Source organism: Chenopodium album, chromosome 26 (genome assembly GCF_948465745.1).
Source record: "Chenopodium album chromosome 26, dcCheAlbu1.1, whole genome shotgun sequence".
In the NCBI taxonomy this organism is placed as follows: Eukaryota; Viridiplantae; Streptophyta; class Magnoliopsida; order Caryophyllales; family Amaranthaceae; genus Chenopodium; species Chenopodium album.
In genome coordinates this window covers 28,231,896-28,257,372 of record NC_137859.1, presented here as the reverse complement: position 1 = coordinate 28,257,372, position 25,477 = coordinate 28,231,896, and the positions used below count along the sequence as shown (strand labels likewise).

The 25,477-nt window shown below is 39.9% G+C and overlaps 1 protein-coding gene across 1 annotated transcript; it reads right to left on the bottom strand.

The window, feature by feature from the left end:
* Positions 1-18,362: 18,362 nt before the first annotated feature.
* Positions 18,363-25,204, bottom strand: LOC145618345 (peroxidase 21-like). The gene is made up of 5 exons (XM_081673121.1): positions 25,067-25,204; positions 21,678-21,826; positions 21,363-21,557; positions 19,415-19,580; positions 18,363-18,769 (listed from the first exon to the last, which is right to left on the bottom strand). Exons 1-5 carry the CDS (start codon positions 25,137-25,139, stop codon positions 18,363-18,365), a joined length of 990 nt encoding a protein of 329 aa, XP_081529247.1. The 5' UTR covers positions 25,140-25,204.
* Between the last annotated feature and the right edge of the window lie 273 nt (positions 25,205-25,477).

The following is a 25,477-nucleotide window of genomic DNA, read 5'->3' as shown; positions in this document are numbered from 1 at the left end:
ACTTAGTTAGTGTTAAAGGGGTTATTTCGTCAGTGCTATAAGGATATTCGGTTAAAGTTATAGGGGTTACTCAGTTAGTGTTACAGGGGTTAATTGGTTAGTTTATATAAGTTACTATGTTCATTTATAAGTGGTCATGCGGTGTGGCTGACCACACACAAGATAGGCTAATGGATGATTTTAAATCTTATCTATATCATATGAAAAGAGATAAGATAAATAAAGGCTAAAAAATTATAAGATAAATATAAGAGAAAATCCATGTTCATATATTATATCAACGAAGGTGGTTAATATCAAGGTGCCGCTGTCATTTCACATGGTTTACTAAGGGGCAAAAAGGTAACAAAAAAAACTCAAGCCGTTTTGTAAGTTTTTCCCGTGTTTGTTCCCCGATATGAAATGGGGGTGACGTTAACGCCGGATAACCTCGTTTGTCACTTTGTTGTCTACCTTTTTCACTCCTTCTGAAACCCTAATGTCGGGCTCGAGCTAAATGTGGAAATATAAGTGAAATGATTGATTCGAAACCACTGAGTTTGGTAGGAGTTGCATAGTTTGCCCGAAAAGTAGATCTTGATTGTCAAAGGATCTCCAGTTGCTAGGTGTCGGTGAACGAGTAGCTGAATTTGCAAGCTAATCGCAAAGTTGATCAACGTGCAACCGTATGTAGAAGGTTATTTCCTAAATGGGAGTTCATCCCAAAAATAAGGTAATTGTAATGGTGAATTGTTCTTCAATTTTGATGGTTTATCAGTTAGAGGACTTTTGATATATGATATGAATGGGGACTGGCTCTAAATATAATACTACATACTTTAATTATGAATTAAAAAGTAAATGTTAAAGTTATTACTCCGCAATGAAAAAGGTTGAACTCAACAAGTAAAAGCTAAGTAGTTAGAAGAATACAACAAAACCATCATTGTTACATATGAAGAATACAACTGTTTAGGGTAAAAATACCCCAGGTACGTGGCCCAATCTCATAGTGACACGTGGCCCAATAAACAGGCGACACGTGGCCCTATGAGAGTGAGACACGTGTCCACCTATCATGGTGACACCTGTCAGCCATCTCTAAATGCCCTAATGCTACAATCAGAAAGAGAAAAGGGCTTTGATGACCTCAGGCCCAAATCCCGAGAAAAGTCTTGAAAGCCGTAAAACGGCGCCCCCCACGACACGTGGCGACCTCTGATTGCGCAGCCAATCATGTCACGAGATTTTAGGGCATAAACCCTAGGGGGCACATGCTCCCACCCCTATATATACCCCAAGCATTTATGATGGGAGGGGTGGATTTTGAGGTGACATTAATACAAGAGCACTAAAACGCTCCAACTTCTCTCTACTTTCTCTCTCTTGCCTTTTCCGTTTCCGTTCACTAACTTGAGCGTCGGAGGCGAATATTCCGATCACCGGAATATTCGTTGTTTTGCAGGTGTCCGAGTCTTTGTCAGCAGAGCGCGACCAGTGTCCGAGGGAATCACAAAGAACCCCGAAACATTTGACGCCGTCTGTGGGGATACTCGTCCGTTATGGCAATAGATGGTCAGACACCTAATTCTGGACCTCTTCCAGGCGAGGATGGATATGTAGAGGACATACGTACTACCATATACTCAAGCAATCCTTTGACCGCCTCATTTGAAGAGGCCGAACAACCTCCTGTTACCCCAGCTGCCTTAATGGCCGAGCTGACTAAGCTCCGCAAGGAATTGGCGGCTACCCAGCAAAAGGGGGGAGGAGGCACCTCTAAGAAAGACAACAACAAGACCAATGCAACTGATGCTGGTAACACCCCATTCCGTCGTCCACACGGAAGGTCTCCCCGAGTCCCACGGACCAACTTCTCTAGCCTGCTGGCGAAAACACAGTCGCTGGGGGGAGGGGCAGACAGCCAAAAAGAGTTGAGACTGAGCCGTCACAACGTTTTAAGGACGCAAGGGACTACATTCGGCACAAGCAATGGAGAGGGCCGCATACTCTGACACGGCCTCTACCCCAACCATGCCGGATGAGGCCTCCAACCAATCTTTCTCCCAATACACCAACACGGCTGCTTCCAGCAAGAGCCATACTATTACTCCCCGTCCAATTCAGCCGGTGCAATATCAGCCCCCTCAAGTACTCAATGGGTTGATACAACCAACTCCCCAAGTTTTTGGGCAATATGGGCCGTATGGTCAGATGTTCGGCCAGACTCCCTACCTGGCTGGAACGTCCGCTCAGCCTCAGCCTATTGATTGGCAAATGCGTCTGTTGAATTTGGGAGATAAGCCGCCTCCGTTTTCGCAAGACATACTAGCGTCCCCTCAACCAGCAAAAGTGAAGAGCGTACTAGTGGGTGCCTATGATGGTACGGGCAACCCAGAAGAGCATGTTACCTCGTACAGAAATTTGATGTACTTGCAAAGTGTAGATGATGCTACATGGTGTAGATGCTTCCCGGCCACTCTCAAAGGGGTGGCCCAGGACTGGTTTAACAGCCTTCCAGCCGGATGCATCAATTGCTTTACCACCCTCAGTTTATTGTTTGTGGGAAACTTCTCATACAACATCCCACCAAGAAAGACAAGTCTCAACTTGGCTACAATTGTCCAAGGAAAGAATGAAGGACTACGCTCGTACGTCCAAAGGTTTAACCAAGAAAAAGCCCAAATTCATAATCTTCCGGACGAAATGGCTTACTCAGAATTTCTCCGGGGATTAAGGCATAATGGTTTTAAGTTTGATTTGGTAAGAAAAAATATTCGGTCATACGCAGGTGTATTGCGGGAAGCCGAAGCCTATATTGAGGCCGCGAACTTTTGTTCGCTCACCAAATCAGAACAGCCGGCCAAGGGGGCTGAGAAGAAGCAATCTTCTCAGCAAGACTCGGCCGGTCGAAAGAAAGAAGGAAACAAAAGAAAAGAAATCTGGGTAGCTGATGACAAGCAACCCAAGTCAAAGAGAAGCAAGACGTACGAGCCTCAGTATGAGTTCAACAAGGATGGTTACTCCATTTTGATGGAGATAAAAGACAAGTTTGAGTTTGAGAAGCCTCAGCCTTTGAGAGGCTCGGCCCAGTACAGAAACAAGAACAAGTATTGTCATTACCACAAGGATGTGGGTCATGACACGAATGAGTGTATCAACTTGAAGAGACTGTTGGATAAGTTGGCCGACAAGGGTCTGCTGAAACCCTATGTGACCAAGTCCAAATTCATCTTCAAGCGGACAGACAACACGTCCGAGAAAAAGCAACAAAGTGAAAAGAAGAATGACAAGGAAGATGATGGGAATAACACTGATTCAGGTTTTGTGGCCGTCATATTAGGAGGCTTTGCTTCAGGCGGCCCTACCATGAAAGGAATCAAGCAGGACGCTCGAAATTTGTCAAATGTGATGCAGACGGACGTTGTTAAGGCCGAGCCATTTCCTGAAGTGATCATAAGTGAGGCTGACCGTGGAGAGGTCAGAGCTTTGCACAATGATCCCATGGTCTTTGTAATGAAAATAGCAAATTTGAAGGTGAGACGGATATTGATTGATACGGGCAGTTCGGCCGATATCATAAGTCTCTCTGCCTTGAGGAATTTAAGCTTCCCAGAAGATGCTCTCCAAGATATAACTCACCCCTTGGTAGGATTTGGGGGGAATATCATTCATCCAGTTGGACGGATTGACCTTCCCATCCGTTTTGGGCAGAAGGGTGAAGGAAGAGACATGGTCGTCCGTTTCCTTGTGGTAAAAGAGTTGACTGGGTACAATGTAATCCTTGGCCGCCCTACTCTCAATGCAGCCAAGGCGGTCATAGTGCCCCATTTGATGTTGCTGAAGTTTGAAAGGACGGACGGGAAAATTGGAACAATTCAAGGAAGTCAGAAAATGGCTAAGGAATGTAATCAGCTGGCCGTGAAGCCAACAGCACGCGACCCAAAATTGTCCGACATTAAGGAAGAAGGATCCTCACTCCCAGCATACCAGGTCGGCCAGAAGCGTAAGGCGACCAGGGCAGAAGAAGCCTAGCAACTAATGACTGTCGGCCGGCCAGATGAGTTGAGGCCCCAGCCGGCCGGCAACCACCAGGATATAGTGCTTAACTCCAACCACCCAGAACGGACAGTTAGTGTCGGCACTATAGCCTTGGAATTGCTTGGGAATGAGTTGGTTCATCTGTTAAGGGAATTCAAAGATGTGTTTGCATTTGAAGTTGGTGAAATGCCAGGAATAAGTCCTGACCTGGCCGTGCACAAGTTGGCCGTGAATCCTTTGATAAAGCCTGTCCGCCAGAAAAAGAGGAATCACGGAGAAGAAAGGAATCAGGCGGCCGCAGCAGAGGTAAAAAAGCTGCTGGACGCCGGTTTCATTCGGCAATGCTTTTACCCAGATTGGGTGGCCAATGTTGTTCTTGTGAAAAAGCCGAATGGGACTTGGAGGATGTGCGTGGATTACACGGACTTGAACAAAGCGTGTCCTAAGGATAGCTTCCCCTTGCCTAAGATTGACCGTTTGGTTGATTCTACGGCCGGACACGCCCTTATGAGTTTCATGGACGCATACTCCGGATTCCACCAAATTCCTTTGTGGGAAGAATATCAAGAGAAAACAGCGTTCGTGACCGAGCAGGGGTTGTATTGTTACAAGGTTATGCCATTCGGCCTCAAGAATGCCCCTGCTACGTTTCAGAGGCTTGTCAATACGGTCTTTAGAGATCAGCTCGGCCGGAACATGGAGGCATATATTGATGACATGGAGATGATGGAAGCGGGAGTTCATTTTGGTCATTGTCAAGTCAAAAGAGCTGGCCGACCATCTCAAGGATCTACGAGAATCGTTCACCGAACTCAGGCGGTATAAGATGATGTTAAATCCAAAGAAGTGTGTATTTGGTGTTGAGTCCGGCAAGTTTCTCGGATTTTTGATTGATCAACGTGGAATTGAGGCCAACCCTGAAAAAATTCAAGCCGTCCTTGACATGAAGTCTCCAAGAACAATCAAGGAGGTGCAAAGACTGACCGGCTGTTTAGCAGCTCTTGGAAGATTTTTGTCAAGATCAGGGGATAAGTGTCGTTACTTTTTTCAAACTATCAAGAAGAAAGCCATTTGAGTGGACAGAGGAGGCCTAGGAAGCATTCGTACAGTTGAAAAATCACTTGCATACATTGCCTCGCCTCGTCAGTCCGCTCAAGAATGAGAAGCTATATATCTATCTTGCCATCTCCGAACACTCTCTAAGTGCCGTCCTTCTTGCTGAAAGGGACGGCCATCAGGTCCCGGTGTATTTTATCAGTCATGTACTTCACAATGCTGAGCTGAAGTACCCCCCAATTGAAAAATTTGGCCTGGCCTTGTACATGGCATCAAAGAAGCTGCGGCCATACTTTTTAGCACATTCAATTGTGGTCTATACAGACCAACCCTTGAAAAAGTCGTTCTCAACATTAGAGGCAAGTGGCCGCATGCTCAAGTGGGCCTTAGAGCTCAGAGGTTTTGATCTTGTGTTTGAACCAAGGAAGGCAATCAAGGGGCAAGCCTTTGCGGATTTTTTAGCTGAAATGACACGGCCTGATCTTCAGCCGGCCGGGGACCAAGTCTGGAAAGTGTTTGTGGATGGTAGTGCAACAACGACCGGGTGTGGCGCTGGTATTATATGTGAATCTCCTGAGGGAGACAAGTATGAGTACGCGTTGAGGTTTCAGTTCCAAGCGTCAAACAATGAAGCTGAGTACGAAGCATTGTTGGCCGGCCTAAGGATGTGTAAAGCGGTCGGGGCAACCAAAATTGAAGTATGCTCGGACTCCCGGCTAATAGTCCACCAAGTCAATGGTGGCTTCGAGGCCAGGGAGCCGGCCATGATGAAGTACATGCAGCTAGTTAAGAATGAGGCCGAAGGCCTAGAGCTTTTTTCCCTCAAGCAAGTTCCCCGTTCAGAGAATCATCAAGCGGACGCCCTTTCCAAATTGGCTTCCTCGGCATCATGTGATACTCCAAGATCAGTGTTTTGGGAAGTAAAGGAAAAAAGGAGCATTGATGCCGAGCCCGTCCAGATAATAGATAGAAGTTCAACCTGGATGGACGGAATTATTTCCTACTTAAGGGATGGAATACTTCCGGACGATCCGAAAGAGAGTTGGCTATTGAAGAGGAAGGCGGCCTGGTTTGAGATGAAGGATGGGGAGCTATTCAAAAGAGCCTTTGTGAAGCCTTACCTTAAATGTATAACTCCTGAAAGAGGCCATGATGAGTTGGATGACCTTCATCAGGGGCATTGTGGTTCGCATATTGGAGGACGAGCCTTAGCTGAAAAGGCGACACATCTGGGATATTACTGGCCGAGCCTGAAATCGGACGCCATGAAAATGGTGAAAAAATGTGACAAGTGCCAGAGATTTTCAACCCTTATTCATCGTCCAGCAAATAGTCTATCAGCCATCAGTAGTCCGCTTCCCTTTGCCAAATGGGGCATGGACATTTTGGGGCCGTATACTCCTGCATCCGGCCAGAGACGATATGTACTAGTGGCAGTAGACTACTTCACTAAATGGGTTGAAGCTGAGGCCGTCCGGGGCATTAAATGGACGGATGTGTCAGCCTTCATTTGGAAAAGCATAATCACTCGGTATGGGGTACCTCAGTCAATGGTGTTCGACAATGGACCCCAGTTTGAGACTCGTCAACTCAAAGAGTGGTTGGGAGACCAAGGCATTACTCATTGCTTTGCCTCAGTCGGCCGACCACAAGCCAATGGTCAAGTTGAGGCCTATAACAAGTTGATTTCAAATGGGATCAAACGCAAGCTCGAAAAAGCAGGCGGCCTATGGGCAGACGAGTTGGTCAATGTGCTATGGTCCATACGGACAACAACAAAGAGTTCTACAGGGGAGACTCCATTCTTTTTGGTCTATGGAGTTGAGGCTGTACTCCCAATTGAAATGTATGAGCCCACTTTGCGGGTAATGCTTTATGATGAATTGGCCAATTGGGAGGCCATGAAGACCGCCCTAGATTTCCTTCCAGAAGCCAGGGGCAATGCGGCGCTTAGGCATGAAATTTATCGCTTAAGGATGACAAGGGCATATAACCGCCGAGTGTCTAAGCGGCCGCTCAAAATGGGGGATCTAGTGTTGAGAAAAATGGAAGCTGTTGGCCGTGCCAATGAGGATGGCAAGTTGACTACAAACTGGGAGGGGCCGTATAGAATCAAAGAAGAAGTCCGAGACGGCACATATCGCCTTGAGGCAATTGATGGCCGTCAGATCCCACGGACATGGAACACTGATAACTTGAAGAAGTATCATGTTTGAGTTTTGTTTCTTTAAGTACTTAGCCAAAAAGCTGTTTATACTGCTAGGTCTACTGACCGAGCCTTGTAATTAAAGCCATACGGCCACAACAATGTACTTTTGACAAAAATTAATGAAAAGTCAGGCATTGTTGAATTATTTGTTGTTTTACTTGTATTTATTTGCTTGTTATTATTTATGATTAAAGGCCGAATGAAATGATTTACTGAGTTGCTTCCAATATAGTAACACGACTTATCATTCTTTTTGAATGGCCGAGGTAAAAAGGAAGCAAGGTTGCTCCCAATATAGCAATTCGGCCATGCAAAAAAAAAAAAAAACTGATTAAATTCAGAGAACATTGCGTCCGCCCCAATTCTAGGCGGACGATTGAGGCAAGGTATTCCAAACTTGTGTAGAAAGCAAGTGTCCTTTACAAATAGGGCAAGGGCATACCTAGGCGTTTGGCCCGGCCGATCAAGGAATCTCTAAGTTGAGATAATACTTAGGATTTCTAGGGTGCGTCCGAGCGATAGATTCAACGGACTACTCGTACAATGATAGCCGAACGGCCAATTAAATTGATTCGGTGCTTCACCTAGTCCAAGGGAAATCATTATTATGATTTGATTAACTTGCTAGTTGTCATACCCTTTTAAGGCATAAAAACTACCAAGTTAATCAAACCACTTAGAAAATGGACTAGGCGAACACCGAATAAAGGGGCATACCCCTAGGGGCGTACGAAAAACTTGCAAAAAGCAGAAAATTGCAAAAAATTGCTAAGTATGAAACAGAAGTAAAAACCGCTCAAAAGGCGGACAAAATTTTCATTAATAAGACTGCACAAAGGCGGCCGAAATGTTTACAAAACCGCTCGAACAGGCGGCCTCAAAATAAAAAGAAGTACAAAATAAGCTAAGTACACAGTAAGCTGAAAAAGAAGGAAAGCTGAGCAGACGGCTGCTGGAGGACCTGAGCTCTACTTAGCCGTGTTATCTTTGGCAGGCTCCTCTGCTGTCTTGGCGTCCTTGGCCGGGGCAGCCTTGTTGTCCATCTCCTCCTCCTCATCCCCGTCCTCTCCGGACTCGGGGGAAGTAACTACTAGTTCTGGAGGAGGCATGCCGGCCTTCCTTGCCTCTTCTCTAAGGCAGACGTACTGAAGCCGCTACTTGAAGCGTTCCTCGTAATAGGCGGCTTCACCTTCGTCCACCATCAAGTCGAAGGCATCAAAGAAGTATGCCTTAAGCCTGTCTTCAGCATTTTGCTCAATGCGGATGATTTCTTCAACGCTGATCGGCCGAGGAGTTTTAAGTTTCTCCTCATAGTCCGCAATGGACTTCTTTAAGGTCTCCACCTCGACCTTCAGCGCGTCCGCTTCATCTAGAGCAGACTTAAGGTTGGCTTGGGCCAACTTCAGCTCACTTTTCAAGGCTTCAGACGCCTCGAAGCCCAGCCTCCATTTTTCCTTCTCTAGGACGGCCTCGTCCCTCTCAACCCGCATGGCCTCCCTGGCCAAGGACTCCTCGTTGAGCGCCTTGCCCAGTTTGACCAGGTCTTCAGTTTGTCGCGCAGCCTTGTCGGCCAGCGCGGTTATTTGGGTTTCAAGGTGCACCCGTTGGACGGCGGCCGTCCCTGTTACTGCGTCCTCGGCCTTCCGGATCTCCGCCCAAGCATTCTTCAACCGTTCATTCTCCTTGTCCTTCCAATCTAGGAAGGCGTTCAGACGGAGGAAGAGCTGCGGACATAAAAAGAAACTTAGTCAAATATAGAAAAATTTGCTAAGTGTTGGAAAGAAAAAGTATAAGGGGACAGAAATATACCTCGGCGCTACAATTTAGCATGGGGCCGAGGAAGCCCTCATTGATCCCCCGCAGCTTGTCACGCTGCGCCTGGGGGACCGCGCGTACCATGGCCTCTCGCATGGCCTTTTTGTCCGCGCCAGTCAGTGACTGGCCGGGTACCCTCAACTGCATCTCCTCTGATATATCTGCGGACGACCGTGTAAGAAGGGTTGGCTAAAATTCACAAGTAAATAAAGACTTATAAAAAGTAAGAAAGAAGATGGCTAACCAGTGGAGAAGCTTGGAGGAGAAAGATTGGTGGGAGGAGGCGGCAAAGGAGCCTCCCCCTCATCCGGACGACCATCATCAGCGTCGCTGGCCGGCTGGTTGACCAGCATCGTCCCGATCCAGCGACCGGTCATTTTTTCTGGGGTTGACTTATCCCCACCGTCCGGACTCTTCATGGACCTGATCAGCAACAGGTTCCATGGGCTTGGAGGCCCCGCTTAGTGTCAGCCGGGGTTGTTCTCCTTTAGACTGCGTCGTAGCAGTCTGCGACTTTGCCGTTGCCGCTGCCTTAGAAGACGGCTTGGAAGCAACCGTCTTTCTCCTCTTGGGTGCGTTCGCATCCGGAGTGGACGTGGCCGGCTGCTTTCGCCTGGCCTTCGGGGAAGAAGAGGAGGTCTGCAAAAATACAAAGTTAGAAAAATTTATAAAAGTCAAAGTACATGATGGCGTCCGTGTGATTTGGGAAAGGAGCTCCCTTCTAGCATGCGTGAACGGACATAAAGCGTCTGTGCAAACTAAGGAAGTGGGTTCCTCCCAATATAGCAGAACGGACACAGTAAGGAATGAGAAATTCAAAAAATAACCTAAGTGTTTACCTCTTTGATTTGCTCGTACATCTTGAAACGAGCCTTGTATCTGGCCAAGTCCACCTCGGACATCTCAACCTCTGCTTTTTGGGCCGAGTCAAGCATAGCGTACGCCTCCGCTGCAAAAACAAAAAGCAAAAGTGTTAGAATATTTTTCTAAAAAACTCTATGTGCGTACAAAAAAGTTTATATATCTAAGTGTCCACCTTGGGGCATGTTCTGGTATAGGCCGTACGCAGACATGAAGATAGGGTCCCTAAGCCAATTGGCAAGAGGAACCCAATGGCTAGGGACCCGTTCAGTTTTGTTGCCTCGCTTGACTCGATTAACTTTGAAGTACTCGAGCTAGTGTTCGTGGCTTGGGTGGATGGGCGGCTTGTCAGGATTGTGGTCTCCGCGTCCGAGTTGAATAGGCTCTGGACGGCACCTGTTCATGCGGAGGTTGAACTCCGCGTCCTGAGTTTTGACACGGTAGAAGCGGTGCTTCCAGTCCCTCCACTTACTGACACGGTCGACCACGACCATGTAGTCCCTGGTTGCACTCAAGATGAGCCAACCATCCACATCCTTTTCCAGCCGAGTAAGTGAGTGCATCTCACAAAAGACCGCAAAGTCTGGCGTAAATTTCTTCGCGATGCACGTCACTAAGTACCCAAAAATGTTCAACCAACTGTTTGGCGTCAGTTGGAAGAGGCCGATGTCGTACTCGTCCAGGACAGTCCGGATGAATGGGTGAAGAGGGAAGCGGAGCCCCACATCCAAGGCGGCCTGGTAGACGCAAAACGCCCGTTTGCGCGGCTTCTCCTCATCCCAGGTAGCCACAACAATGGCCTTCCTGGGGACTTGAATTTCGAATCCCTTCCCCAGATGGAGGGACTCCTTGTACTTCTCAAAATCCTTCCTTAAAAACTTCAGGGCTGTCTCCCCAACTGTACAGGCGTACGGGTCCCTGAAGTTATCTATGTTGGCGACAGTTTCTTCGGCCGCCGCCTCGCCTTCGGCCGTCTCACCCACGGCCTCTTTCTCAACTTCTTCTTCTTCCACTTGGTGAGAAGGGGCACTCCCAAATTCAGAAGACAGCACTCTGTCCAAATTTGCTGCTTCGGCCGAGCTTCGGCCCCAGCAGCTTTGAACGTCCATGGAAGAAGGAACGCCCTCCTCATCTAATGGACGCTTGCCTTTGTCTTTGGCAGCGTTCGCTTGATTTTCCGAAGGAGGGGCGCTGCGAATAGGCAGAACGGACGGTTCTCTGATTGAGATCCCCGTTAAGGGTCTGCCCGCCCTGCCAAGTGGAAGCGGAGGTTGAGAAGAAGATGGGACGGACGAGCCAGAAGCGTCCGCCCCAGGATTGGAAGGGTTGTCTTTGCAGGCTACCAGTTCGGCCCCATCCATGACCGAACTGGCAAATTGAGGAAACCTAAGTTCCGGAGCAGGAGCGGACGAGGCGCCTTCAGCTTGAAGGCGTTCCTCGAAAGAAGAAGTGACCTCCACGGCCAAGTGATGGGAGCCAGTGGAGGCGGTCGTTGTCTGAGTGGTGGAGTTAGTCTCCACCATAGTGCTTGGGTTACTAGGGTCATAGGGGACCCTAGGATGAACCAGACTACCGTCTGGGTTCCTGGCCGCATGACGCTCACGCGTACGCATGGTTCTTGCCATTGCCTGTTGGGACAGAGAAGAATAAGTGGGGGTGAGTATGTACACATCAGACATAGACTCACTCCAAGGAGGTGACAACTCTTCTCCGTCCACTCTAGATTCCTCAATCCCAGGCGAACGGCCGGCCTCATGAGAAGAGTCGGACGAAGCCGAGTATGGATCCAGAATTGAAGTAAAAGAAAAATAAAACAAGAAAAAAATAAAAGAGGAAATGTAGACGGCCTACCTCTGTACGTTCTGAAAACTTTGAAGGTGGTGGTGAAGCTCTTGAAGGTTGACCGGAAAACTCAAATATGCCCGGAAAACTCAAAGGAAATTTAAACTCACGGCGGCGCTCTTGAAGATTAGGGGAAAAATCACTTTCTCTCACTAGAATGCTCTGCCTTCTCTCTAGAATTCACAATTGGGTAAAGTGTGAAAATGAGAATTCACTTCCCATATTTATAGAATGAATTCATGGGGGTAAAATGGTAAAATCATTTTTCCCGCCTAAACATTCAAACGGTAATTTCTTGAGAAATTACTCGAAGAAAGGGCCAGGACGACGTTAGGGTTCTGTTAACTTGTAAAAAAAGACCAGACGGACAATTAACGGCACGTTAAAGTGAATTGAAATGAGTTAAGTGGAAAATTAAAGAATTTTACACCTTCAACACTTAGTCTCCAAAACTTGAGAAAATCTAAGAGGAAAAAAGTCCGCCCAGTTCTCAGACGTTTAGTCTAAAACAGGAATTCAGACGTACGAAGCATGATTAGGAAGCCAGGAAGTACGTCTGAAATCATGGAAGCCCAGATTACCCCAAAGAAAATATGTGGTCGTTCTGGGTGGTTAGGAGATAAGCTCCTCCCAGAGTATCAGAACGTCCAGTCTCATCTCTATGGCCGTTCTGGGTAGTTAGGAGATAAGCTCCTCCCAGAGTATCAGAACGTCCAGTCTCATTTCTGTGGCGGTTCTGGGTAGTTAGAAGATCAACTCCTCCCAGAGTATGAGGACGTCCAGTCTCATTTCTGTGGCCGTTCTGGGTAGTTAGAAGATCAACTCCTCCCAGAGTATGAGGACGTCCAGCCTGAAATAAGTGGACGACCACATGAATTCAGAGGTTAAGCCTCTTTCAGAAGTACGAGAGCGTCCATTACAAAGTATGGACGTCCAGATAAGCAAAAAGCCAAGCTCATTCCAGACTACGAGAACGTCCAGGGCAAAATATATGGACGTTCATGTAGCAAAAAGAGCCTTGAATCAAAAGTGTATGGACGTCCAGGGCAGATGGGAAGCAAACCCAACCTAGAGTACCAGGACGTCCAGAATGCAAGATCAGAGGAGGCGGCCAGTAAGTGTACGAGCCACCCCCTCTGAGGGGCAAATGTTTAGGGTAAAAATACCCCAAGTACGTGGCCCAATCTCATAGTGACACGTGGCCCAATAAACAGGCGACACGTGGCCCTATGAGAGTGAGACACGTGTCCACCTGTCATGGTGACACCTGTCAGCCATCTCTAAATGCCCTAATGCTACAATCAGAAAGAGAAAAGGGTTTTGATGACCTCAGGCCCAAATCCCGAGAAAAGTCTTGAAAGCCGTAAAACGGCGCCCCCCACGACACGTGGCGACCTCTGATTGCGCAGCCAATCATGTCACGAGATTTTAGGGCATAAACCCTAGGGGGCACATGCTTCCACCCCTATATATACCCCAATCATTTATGATGGGAGGGGTGGATTTTGAGGTGACATTAATACAAGAGCACTAAAACGCTCCAACTTCTCTCTACTTTCTCTCTCTAGCCTTTTTCGTTTCCGTTCACTAACTTGAGCGTCGGAGGCGAATATTCCGATCACCGGAATATTCGTTGTTTTGCAGGTGTCCGAGTCTTTGTCAGCAGAGCGCGACCAGTATCCGAGGGAATCACAAAAAACCCCGAAACAACAACAATTTAGTGCTACATAAAAAACTAAACAAGAGATCAACTTAGGCACTTACCATTTGCCAACACTATTTTGCTAACGTTGTTTACAAATTTCACCGCATCTATTTTCAGTTTTTCACACTTAAAAATCATAAAAAGACATTCTATCGTGTTCAACTCCACGTCATTGGGAGTGTCAATTTTAACTGTTCTTGCATTTTATTTATTTTTAATATGTACTCTGCATTAAACTCTAAAATTTAAGGTCAATTTTATAATAAGAGATTTGCGATAAACCAAGCAGATTAACTTAAAAGATACCTGCAGTTCTGTACTGTTGTTGTTGTTGAGACAATTACAAAAATTAAATAAATATTTGAGAAAAAATAGAGACATTAAATCCTTCAAAAAAAAAAAAAAAAAAAAAAGAAAGACATTAAAGAAAGACAAAGTGGGTGGAGGAATAAATTGATAAATATAGACTACAAAATATATAATTAGGTGGCATCTTAAATCTGAATTGCTCTTCCAATAGCCTATTGACGTTACTTCAGCATACACTTCATTTGACAAGTTAAAGACACATTTTTTAATTTTTTTTTTTTTTTTTTTTTTTTTTAGGTGATGGTATTCAATTCAGAAAATTTAATGAGTTAATGTATAAACTGTGATTAGTGAGGTGTCAAATTGGGTTATCGGATGGAGCCTGAGTTGACTTTTGACAAATTCAAAGCTTGGTTTGTGGAGGCGGATGCACGATTCGTATGGTATATCCGCTTAAAAATACAAAGAGGCGGAATGAACATGTAGGTATACACTAATGTACATGGGCATATAAAAGAACATAGTGTTTATTTATAATATATATATATAGACATATACATAAAAGAACATAGTGTTCATTTATAATGTACATCACATTTTTGTGCAAAAATTTTGTATATATATATCTTTTTTTGTAAGAAATTTTGTATAATGAAATAGATAAATAGTACTATATATATATATATATATTTTTTTTACCATACAATAATTACAAATTATTTCAATTTTTTTTTACCAAAAGTTCACTTTCTCTCTCCAAACAAAACTTCAAACCCATTTAAATTCCTCAAACCTCTAGCAAAATTTCAAGAAATTCAAAAATTTGAGTCCAAAATTGTTCAAGATGACAAATAAAAACGAAAGCTAAGACTAAATTCGACATTTATACTTGTTTATTTCGAGGTTGAGTGTTTTTTTTATAAATTTGATTGAAAATTGTAATATTTGATTTTATTGGGAATTAATTGCGATTTTGATGTAATTTTGTTGTTGCAATGAGAAATATAATGAAGTTCTTGATCTGAAGAAGATCGATCGATTAATACATTTTGGAAGAAAAAAACAAGGAAATAGACAAATTTAGAAAAAGTTATAGATCCAATTAATACAATGTACATTAAAATACAGTAAAATGTTCTTTTTTCATTGACTTACATGATGCAAAAAATACAATGTACATTAAACATGTAACCAACATTATAACATATATGTTCATTAGAATATAATACAATGTACGTTATAAACCTAAATTTTGATTTTGTGTTTTAGTTTTTGAATTATTTTGATTGGCTATATTTTTCATGAATTTAATTTATTTGATTTCATGTATAAATTGTGAATTTTGCATGATCAAACTATTTAATTTAAGTGTTAAATTGAATTAGGAATTAATTTCATGAAGACCCTAATTTTAAGATTGAATGTGATTAATATTTGAAATTAATTGGACCAATTCTATTTAAATATAACAAGTGTTGTTTAATTAAATTAAAACTAAAAAAAAAAACTATTGTTGGCGGCAACCGCGGCTGTGTGGCGTAGCCACGGTGGTTGCCATCAATGGTGGACCAAGAGGGATCGGAGGGTAAGTGCGGGCAGCAGGTCTAGACAGCGAGGACAGCAACAACAATACCTTGCAACAGTTGCGCGACACTATTGCTAATGTTGTGCACCTGACGGTGTACAACCACGGTGGCTGGCTTCGGCTGGCCACATCACGATGGCTGGCGCAGATTTCAAATAATGAGATTATACCATAATTATTTTAGGATATAATTGAGTTGATTTATGTGATTGGATAAGTAATTAGGATAAAACCTTCTAAATTAGTTAAGATGATCATGGAGAATAAATATGCATGATTTATCTTCCCTAATTAAAATAAGATTTGATTCGACATTATACCTATATTAAAATATGAGTGATGAGTGATTTTGTTATGTCAAGGCATGCTTCAACATTGTGTTAAGATTTCATGACAAAGGGTTCCTAAGTGAAGGATATATGCATGGTCATGTATGTAATGTGTGTGAAAGTGACACTAAAGCCAGGCTGTGAAGGCTAAGTATACGGGAAATACATTTTGAAAATAGTCAAATAATGGTGACTCTTAGGCTAGGCAAGCTGATGATTTAAGGATGAAGCCCCCAAGTCTAGCTCTAAGTGAATAGGGATGAGCATTGGATATCCCTTGATATGATCATGGTGTAAGTGTGTGAATGTGAATATGAATGCATTTTATTACGGTCACACCGCAATGTGAGGTTGCCTACGTATCCTTTAGGAATCAGGCCGAACGTAGCTCTAGTCGAACCTCGCACAAGTGTGTGAATACCTCAAACAGGTCTTTTTAAGGGTTGTAACGTGGTTAGGGTAAAGCTTAGAGAAGAAGGGGATATAAGCTCAAGACTCTAGATAAGCCCCCCAAGGTGTGCAACCTTGCTTTTGAATTTTGTTGTGATTTTCACTTATATATCTTCAAATGAGGGAACTAGATTTACAATGAGGATAGCTATTAGACGCTCTCGGTTGCTCCTACTACTAAGCCTTATTACATTGCTTGAATTAATTAATTACTCAATAAGCTTGACTTTCATGATTATGTGTGAATCCCCACTCCCTAGTGTTTTGTTTATATTTGATTCTTTAAGTTGGTAGTTGATTAATGTTAGTATCTTATTTCCCCATCCTTTGACTTAGGGCCTATTCTCATACGTTGAAATTCAGTTCAGTTCAGTTCAGCTCCTAATATCCTTCTCTAATTATAAAATATTCATTTCAATTCAGTTCAGTTCACTTCAGCTGAGTTTAGTCCATGAGAACAGGCCCTTAGACATAGCTTAGTCTTTGTTGAACTAATCTAGCTTTATCGTTCCTAGTGGTTTGACATTCCCCTATACTTGTATTAGGGTAGTTGATTGATTACAAATTTTGTTTAACCTTAATTAGGAGGTTAGTCTTCGACCTAATTTTCCTATGTTAGGGGTTTGGTCGGTGTTTAGAGAGAAGATATTTTTGTTAGCATTTGGGAGGGCTGGGAAAGGCGAGGGTGTAGGAATTATGCATTCGTCATGTGCAATAGATACATAAATGGATATATTTATGGAGATAATTAAGTTCGTACATTTGGATCCTCGTTATATCATGCATGGCTAGAGGTACTAAGGATCTTGGGTTAGTAAAATAGGCCGAAGCCCAATTGGACGGATCCTATAAGTTCACATTAACGGCCTAGATCGAGCACGAGAGGACGACGCCCATGATGGGCTTCATCCCCTAGTATGGCCGGCCATGTGGAGTAATAAGGAGGGTTTCGGGCTTCGTGACCTAGTCTAAATATAATAGGGATTATATATAGACTAGGTGTCTAGGGTTTGAATAATAACAATTCAGTGATTAGTTTGATAAACCCCGAATTAGCAAACATGAAGCCAACTCCTCTCAAATCTCTCTCTCTCTCCTCCCCGATGCCTCTAAAGGTGCTTCGTGTTTGTCGGTCTTGTCCATTAAACGTGGTGGTCGCGGTTCTTCCCCTTCACTCGACGAATCTAGTATTGGTGGATAGCTCGTTCGAATCCCGTGGACTAAGTAGAGGAGTAAAGCTTAAGGCTCTATTCTCTCCCTGATTTGCTTGTCAAATAGCTTCGTGGAATTCACGCTTCAAAGGTATAATTATATATCTTGTGTGTTATGCACGCATGTGATATTGGTATTAGGTGCTTTATGAATATGATTCATGTTTTCCACATTATAGTACCTAATAAAGTCCTTCATAGGGTGGGGTGGGGTGGGTTGCTCAATTGTAGGGGAAGCAAAGGGACTATATAATAAGGTAGAGATAGCTTGTGATGTGGAGGATGGCAACGGGACGCTAGGGAGAAAGACCAAGGGGTCGATGATGGGGGAGGAGTTACGGTGGGATTAGTAGTCGGCTGTTGACCGGCGTGTTATTAGTACAAGTGCCGAGGGTGGTGGGAAGGGCTTTTTATATTTTAAAGATTATTTTAACAATTCATAAAATTTAATATTTTGATTTAATATTATAAAAATGAACCAATCACATTATCACCGATGGCATAAGTTACCTAAACAACTGGTTGCCTCCAAACTCTCTATGTTTTGACTCGTTTTGGCAAGACATCCTATAAAAGCTTACTTATATTAAGTTAATCAAAAGCATGACTTATTTTGAGAACAATAGCTAAAATTTGGCCTATTTTTCAATATATTCCTTAATTTTTAAGCTTAAACAGAATGACATGTAATTCGTTTATTGATTTTCATCTAAATCTGATCAAGGATGAAAATTACTATACTTAATTTTACAAACCACTAAACTTGTTTAAATACATAACTTATTTGTTACATTAATCGACATTTGCCATACTTATTTTTAATTACCTCTATTAGTATTATTTGCAACAAACGCATATTATTTGTAACACCATAAAAATTTATTTGACGTAAAAAAAAAAAAGTATAGAACGAAAGATACAAGAATACAATTAGTTCTCTCTCAAGACTAAGACATAATTATTCTCGGTGTTAACTATTATTCAAACGACGACAATCCTTTCGAATTTCGCCTTGGTCACCCGTAAGAGGATTATTCTCGGACATGACTATCATGGCTCTTGCAAACTTGTCATGAAAGTATGTATTATCATCTGCCATCATCTCAACATAAGGCAAAGTTGAGGGATCCGAAGCTAGCTGCTGGTCTACTAGCAGTAAGCCATTATGGTTCAATAAGTGCTTGTAGTACATGTTGTCTAAAACCATTGGAGTTTCAAGGTCGTTCCTTGCATATTCTACTGCTTTTGGATTTGGGTTTGGTGTTGGACATCTTTTCTTAAGATATTTGGCGTAATCAGGGTTTAATGTTGGATCAACAGTTGGATAGATTCGATTTACGATGTTTACACAATGAACTCTTCCAATAGAATGAGCCCCTGATGAATACAATATCACAACTATTAATTTTAATTTACTTATGTTTTATGTATATAATTTATATTGTTCTTGAATCATGCTTGCATTATTGATCTAGAAATCAATTCTAGGCTAAGTAATTGGTTACATGATTGTCTTAGCCGTCTTGTGGTTAACAAGTTCCACAACTTTTTTCTCAAGGACAATAAGTCCAATGGTCACCATACTCACTAATGTGGACCGGATGCTATAACAGTATAATGAGTTACATTACAGAATTATAGCACTTTCTATGTTTTTTTTCCTTGCAATGCACAGAATGTCACACTATTCGTTTACAAATCTTGGCCTTGTTTGATAGGTTTATAATTAAAATAATAAACTAATAAAGTCATGGGAGATCTTGTTAGCTTTGTATCTAGTTATACTTTTATAATATCACTTTTTTATTTAAGATTATTAGGATTTTTAACAAGCACAATGCATGGAATGTAGCTATTTCCTTAGAAGTAGTTATTAAAATTGACTCTAATGTCCTATGCTTATTTGTATGATATTTATATAAAATATATGCATACAGCCAATACAGGCGATAAATATATTGGATGTTATGTAATTTAAATAAAAGCGGGTGATGGTTTATATATAAAGTGTCAATAGTATACCTAAAAGAGCAACTGTGCCCTCAATGTCAACGCCAATTGATCCAAAACGGGGTAAAACAAGAGAGATAGAATCATTGTGGTTCGGAATGAAATCTTCAACAATTGCTGCATAACTTTCTAGGCTATCTTTTCTTCCTGTCTTCATTTCGATATATGGCCCTCCTAACTGTATGAATTAAATCAAGAGAAGTTTATTAATTTTATAAAATTAAGTGAGTCCCTAGCCCTTGTTATATATATAGATTTATAACATGTTTAAATCGCTTGATCAAAGCACAGAATCATACTGTTATATAAATTCACTATACTAATCCAATTTGTAATTGAACTTGACCCAAATAAACTCAAAATTGATCCCACATAAAGATTATTCAGCTCACGAATTATGTGATCTAAACCTACCTAAATTCGAAAGCACTTTTCAAAACCAACCCTAACATGATTATTCAACATAGAAACCAGAAATTGAACCCGATTAGAATTGGACTTCAGTCGAATCTGACCTATATCTGAAAAGGTTAACAACTCAACATAAACTGAATAGAGCATGACCTAATCGAGTTGAACCTAAACTAGATTTATACGTTAAATTAAGCGAGCCAAAATAACCCAACTTAATTAAATAATGAACATGAGTTCGGACAAATCCCCAGTTTAATTTGACCTGAGCTGAATACCCGATTTGATTGCTCTAGAGGTGGGGTTCGAACCCATAACTTTCATACATAGATTCTCATTCTGAATTAGTTGGCCAAGATCTCATTGCTCGATCAAGAGAATGATGTTTGTAAAAAAAAAAGTTAAAAAAAAAAAAAAAAAATGATAGCTTTAGACCTTTAGTGGTGGACCGTAAGTTATGTTATTTACATCATTACATGCGTTAACTTCTACTCGCTTTGCATTATGTCTTGCCAAAAGACTAATTTCTACATTATCCCCTTAGGTTTTTGGATTTTTCTACATGGTGCCTTTGAGTTGTAAAATAAATGACTCTATATTAATTAGTCTCAGGCAAACACCATCTAAACGACTTATATAGCAACTTCAAAGACACAACTAGCATGTTTATTGCAAAAAAAGGACTAACAACTTGAGTCCCCTCTAAAACAAGCTCTTTTAGTTAAATAGGAGCAAAAAAAATTCTTATCTTCCATCTCAAACAATCATACAAAACTTCCATCAAATAACGAATAATAAAGATTGGTGATTGCATTGAATATTAATATAGCAGTGGCAAATAGATCAATAAGATATATGGTGTGGTTTGAGTCAAATTAAGTTAGAGTCATTTATTTTACAACTCAAGGGTACTATGTTTAAAAATTTAGAAACTCAAGGACACCTTGTAAACCTTTGAATTAAAAAGGGTACAATATAGAAAACCCAATAACTCAAGAGTATGTACCACGTATAAAAATCCAAAAAATATAATGAAAGGCTATTTATTTATCAACACATTTTTATGTAGTATTTAGTGTTGCTTATTTATATTGTTGAAAAATACATTTTACTACTCTAAACACCTTATGTCACAATATTTACCCATTATTTTTTTATATTTCTCATTTCGTAAGATAATATACGTTGCAATTATGTGATCCAAAAAAAAGTACCAAAGAAATCGATCTTTTATTAAATTCGAATATTCATTAAAGTACATCAGTTTTGAAGTGCCTGAATTTAGTTCAGAAAAAATAAGTTTAAATTAGTAAAATAATTTTAGGTCAGTAAAAATAAGTTTAATTTATTGAAAATGGTAAATTTAAGAAAAAAAAATATAATAGATAATCAGTCAAAATAATATCAGTTTAGTAAAAATAATTTAAGTTCAATGAATTTTTCAAAAAAAAAAAAAAAATTTAAGTTCAATGAAAATAATATTAGTTTAGTTAAAATAATTTTAGTTGAGCAAAATAAGATGAAGTGAGTAGAGCGCAAATGTATGTACCTGTTTCACGCCGTCTCTTGCTGCAAGAGCCACAATATCAGCACAAGAGACTATTCCTGGACATACACCCTCTAGGGCTTTCTTGATTATGTTTATATATTTGAAGTTTCTCATCCCAAAATTCCTCGACGAAGATTTTTCAGAGTGTATACCTTGTGCTCGATCCTCGTCCAATAAGATTGATGCATCACACGACTACGTGAAGAATTCGATTGATTCACATAAAATCCAAATTTAGCTACTAGCACTAATAAGTAAGTTAAATAAATTGAATAAAATGATTAAAATCCATATATATCAAAGAAAATTTAATACCTTAACCATGCAATCATGAAATAAGTTTCTAATCCATGAAATGGCTGTATTTCCATGCTTATGGTATAAATTGCTCACCTCTTCTTTGACGATAGCTTCCGCATTTGGACAAGTTTTGGAGTAATAGTTAAGCTTTAGTTGACTTGATCCTGAGAATTTTGTTTAATATTTTGTTAATATTTTTACATCATATTTTCCTCGTTGGAAATCAAGTAAAATAAAAGGAAATTCAATTTTGAAAAATTTTAAAATTACCACCCAAAATCGTTTCTATTATTAAAATAACCGTCCATTTAAGTTTTTTTTAAATTAAATAATCACTCAGATTACCACCCATTTCAAAATTCTGGTGGATTTCTCTATTGTTGGCCCCACCTAACTTGTTTCCCTCCTTTTTTTTGTTCATTTATCTAGAGCTCACTCTCTCTCTATACTATTGAAATCAACCAAACCCATTCTATTTTTAATTTCTTCATTAATTTTCTGAACAATCCACTTTCTTCTCTCTCTTTCTTCATAAATTCTCAACAACTCTTTCAATTAGTAAATTAAAACCTTCGTTTTGATATATGACATATAATGAATAAAAAATTTTGTAACATTTATTCAAATCTTGATAATTTTGAAAACTGACAACAAAAAAGTGAAAACATCTTTTTCTTGTTTTCTGTTTTTGGTTTTTTGTTTTTTGTTTTTTTTTTAAAAAAAAACTAGGAACTGAAAACAAAAAAACAATGTCAAACAAGCCATTAATTTTTTATTTGTTTTGCAAAGGAGTAACTGTTGGCTAATTGATTGCAAAGGAGTCACTTTCTCTCCCCTCCTTCATACTTGAAACCACCATGGGAGGTAGAGGAAGGAGCCACACTCAACGTAAATACTTCAAGCATAGGAAAAAGAGGAAGGAACCCTAATTTCATATCAACCCTAATTTAATTGAAGTAGGAACCCTAATTTCAGAAAATCCCCCAATTCAATTTAAATAGGAACCCTGATTTAGTAAACGCCCAATTCAATTCAGGCATGAACTCAGATTTCATAAAACCCCCAATTCTACCTATTTACCCCAATTATAGTGGAATTTGGTGAAGGAAATGCCAATTGAATTTGGGAGAGCTATTTTAAAAAGAAAAATCGAGGGCCAAATCAGTCAAAAGGGTCAAATTAGTAGTTAGTAGCCGTTAGCTTAGGTGGGGCCCTCAGTCGGAAAACCCACCGGAATTTTGAAAAAGGCGGTAATGTGAGTAATTATTTAATTTAAGGGGTGATATTTAAAAAAAAAAATTAAACGGGTCATTATTTTGAAAATGGATGCAATTTTGGGTGGTAATTTAAAAAATTTCCTTTAATTTTTATATTAGCCAAAATTCCCTTTGGCTCCAATTATGGACAATATAATACTTCCTATGTATTTTTAATTTCTCCATTTGTTATTTCACGCTTGCTGATGCAATATTTTGGCCATTAATAACTTTTTCTTTTTTTTTTGAAAAAAGTCATTAATATCTTTAATTACACTTAAGAAAAAAATTATAAAAATTTAACTTTGTACATTACATGTTGAGACGAATATGATTAGGTCCCACATGATTATATTTTTCCTTCTAAATAAATCACAAAAGATGGTCAAAAGAGGTTGTGTGATCAAATAGTCGAAAATCCAAATGGTGCACTTATAAAAATGGAGGATGTATATAAGAAAGGTTTCCAATAAAAGTTCTTACATTAATTATATGAGTTACATAAGATGATATAATTAATCATGCCAAAAAATTTAATAATTAATCTCACTATGTAATATTAAGAGAATGGAGGAAGTATACATCTTACATTATTGATTTATTGTGTAATAAAGAGTATGTGTCTTATTTTCTATCAAAGATGCAGCTAAATGCATAAAAATTTTAAAGGACTGTCTCAAACCAAAAAATAGAGCTAATAATTAAAGCCAAAAATCAATTTATATTATGCTTAAGGGTATGTTCTCTTACGTTGAAATTCAGTTAAGTTCAATTCAGTTCAGTTCAGTTCAGCTCAGTTCAGCTCAGTTAAGCTCAGCTCAGCTCTATTCAGTTCAGTTCAGTTCAGCTCCTAAATTCCTTCTCTTATAAAATATTCATTTCAGTTCAGTTCAGTTCAGTTCAGTTCAGTTGAGTTCAGTCAATGAGAACAGGCCCTAAGTTGATAGTCGAAACGTGCGATTTATATAGTCTAATGGTTTATTGTTTATATTTTTATTTTTTTTTATATTTTTTAACACATCAAATGGTTTTCTATTGAAAAAACCAAATATGTAATTTTTACAACTTATCAGTAACTTTGGCCGGAATTACAATACTAATTGTAATTTATATTACTAAACAGTTTTTGACCTAGATGGTGTGTTTAATGTTAAATGGGTTGGGAAAACAGTAGTTTAATACTATCACAACAACAAATTCAAGCCATTGCATAAAACAAAATCTAAAGAAATACTTCGTATATAATTTGTTAAAAAATTAAGGAAAAATTAAAGCTATAAGAAATAACTAATAGTACATGTAAGTGACGTAACATATAATAAAGTATTAATACATATAGTTAATTATTGCTAATTACTAGGGTAATTGAATACGAATAAAAACAATATTAATAGTGTTTAGAATGTATGTTACTTTTTTTTTTTCCGAGGCATAGAAGGTATGTTCCTTATGTACATTACTTCCAATAAACGTATCTTTAAGTTGCGTTTTAACTAAAATTATTAAAATTTTGTTGTATGATAAAACTAATTATTGAAACGTATCCAACTACATCTCACACGACTGTAAAGAATGAGGGATAGCTCATCAATTGGTTAGAGTTCTCCTCCCGATTCCATGAGATCTTAGGATTGATTCTCATTATCCGCCCTTGTGACTATATATATATACCAAAAAAAAAAAAAAAAAAAAACAAAAAAATCTCACACGACTATATTTCTCGTATACATCAAATAGAATACATTATCAAATTAAACTTGTCATTTGTGGGACTAAGTAGACTTGGAATTTGCCCAACACAGATCGATAATAATTTATACAAGAGTAGAGAACAAAATAAAATTAATCCAAGCAAACACACTATAGACCATAAAACTTGATAGAAACCAAAACCTTTTATGTATACGTAAATGCACATAGAGGTAGGCGTACTCAGGTATGGTTTTTTGCTCATTTAAAAATATTAAATTGAATTTAAAAAAAAAAAATAGATTAAATGGTCAGAAAATACCCCTTGGTTCAAGAGAGTGCATAAATTTATTTACAAATTTTAAAGCATATAAATTTGATAGTCCATCGAAATCACGAAATATGGAAATAGAATGAAGAACAATATTTTTACTGAGAAAAAAGGGTGCAGAAAGGTACCATGATAAAATTGATGTTGTAGTAGCAACAGGAGAAACAAGCAAAAACGGTAGATGTTATAAAACGACATCATATGTTGAGCAGTTGAGGCTCTCTTTTGTGTCCTCACTGTTTTTTACATGCTTTCTTAAAGTTGGCGTTTAATATGCTTGCTTTAAGTTAGATTAGAAGTGTTGACATTTATATAGGCTAAAGTTGCTTGAAAAAATTTACAAGGTTAATATTATTTTACTATTGTTTTCAAAAGTAGCAAGCCTAGTGATTGTAGTTAATGTAGCACTAATATTTTGTGGGATAATTATTTCATTGACTATCACATGTATCATGAAAAATACTGAAAATAGTATAGTGCACCAGGTGCACCATGCGTCCGGAAAGAACATTAGACATTTTTTAAAGAGCATGGGGAAA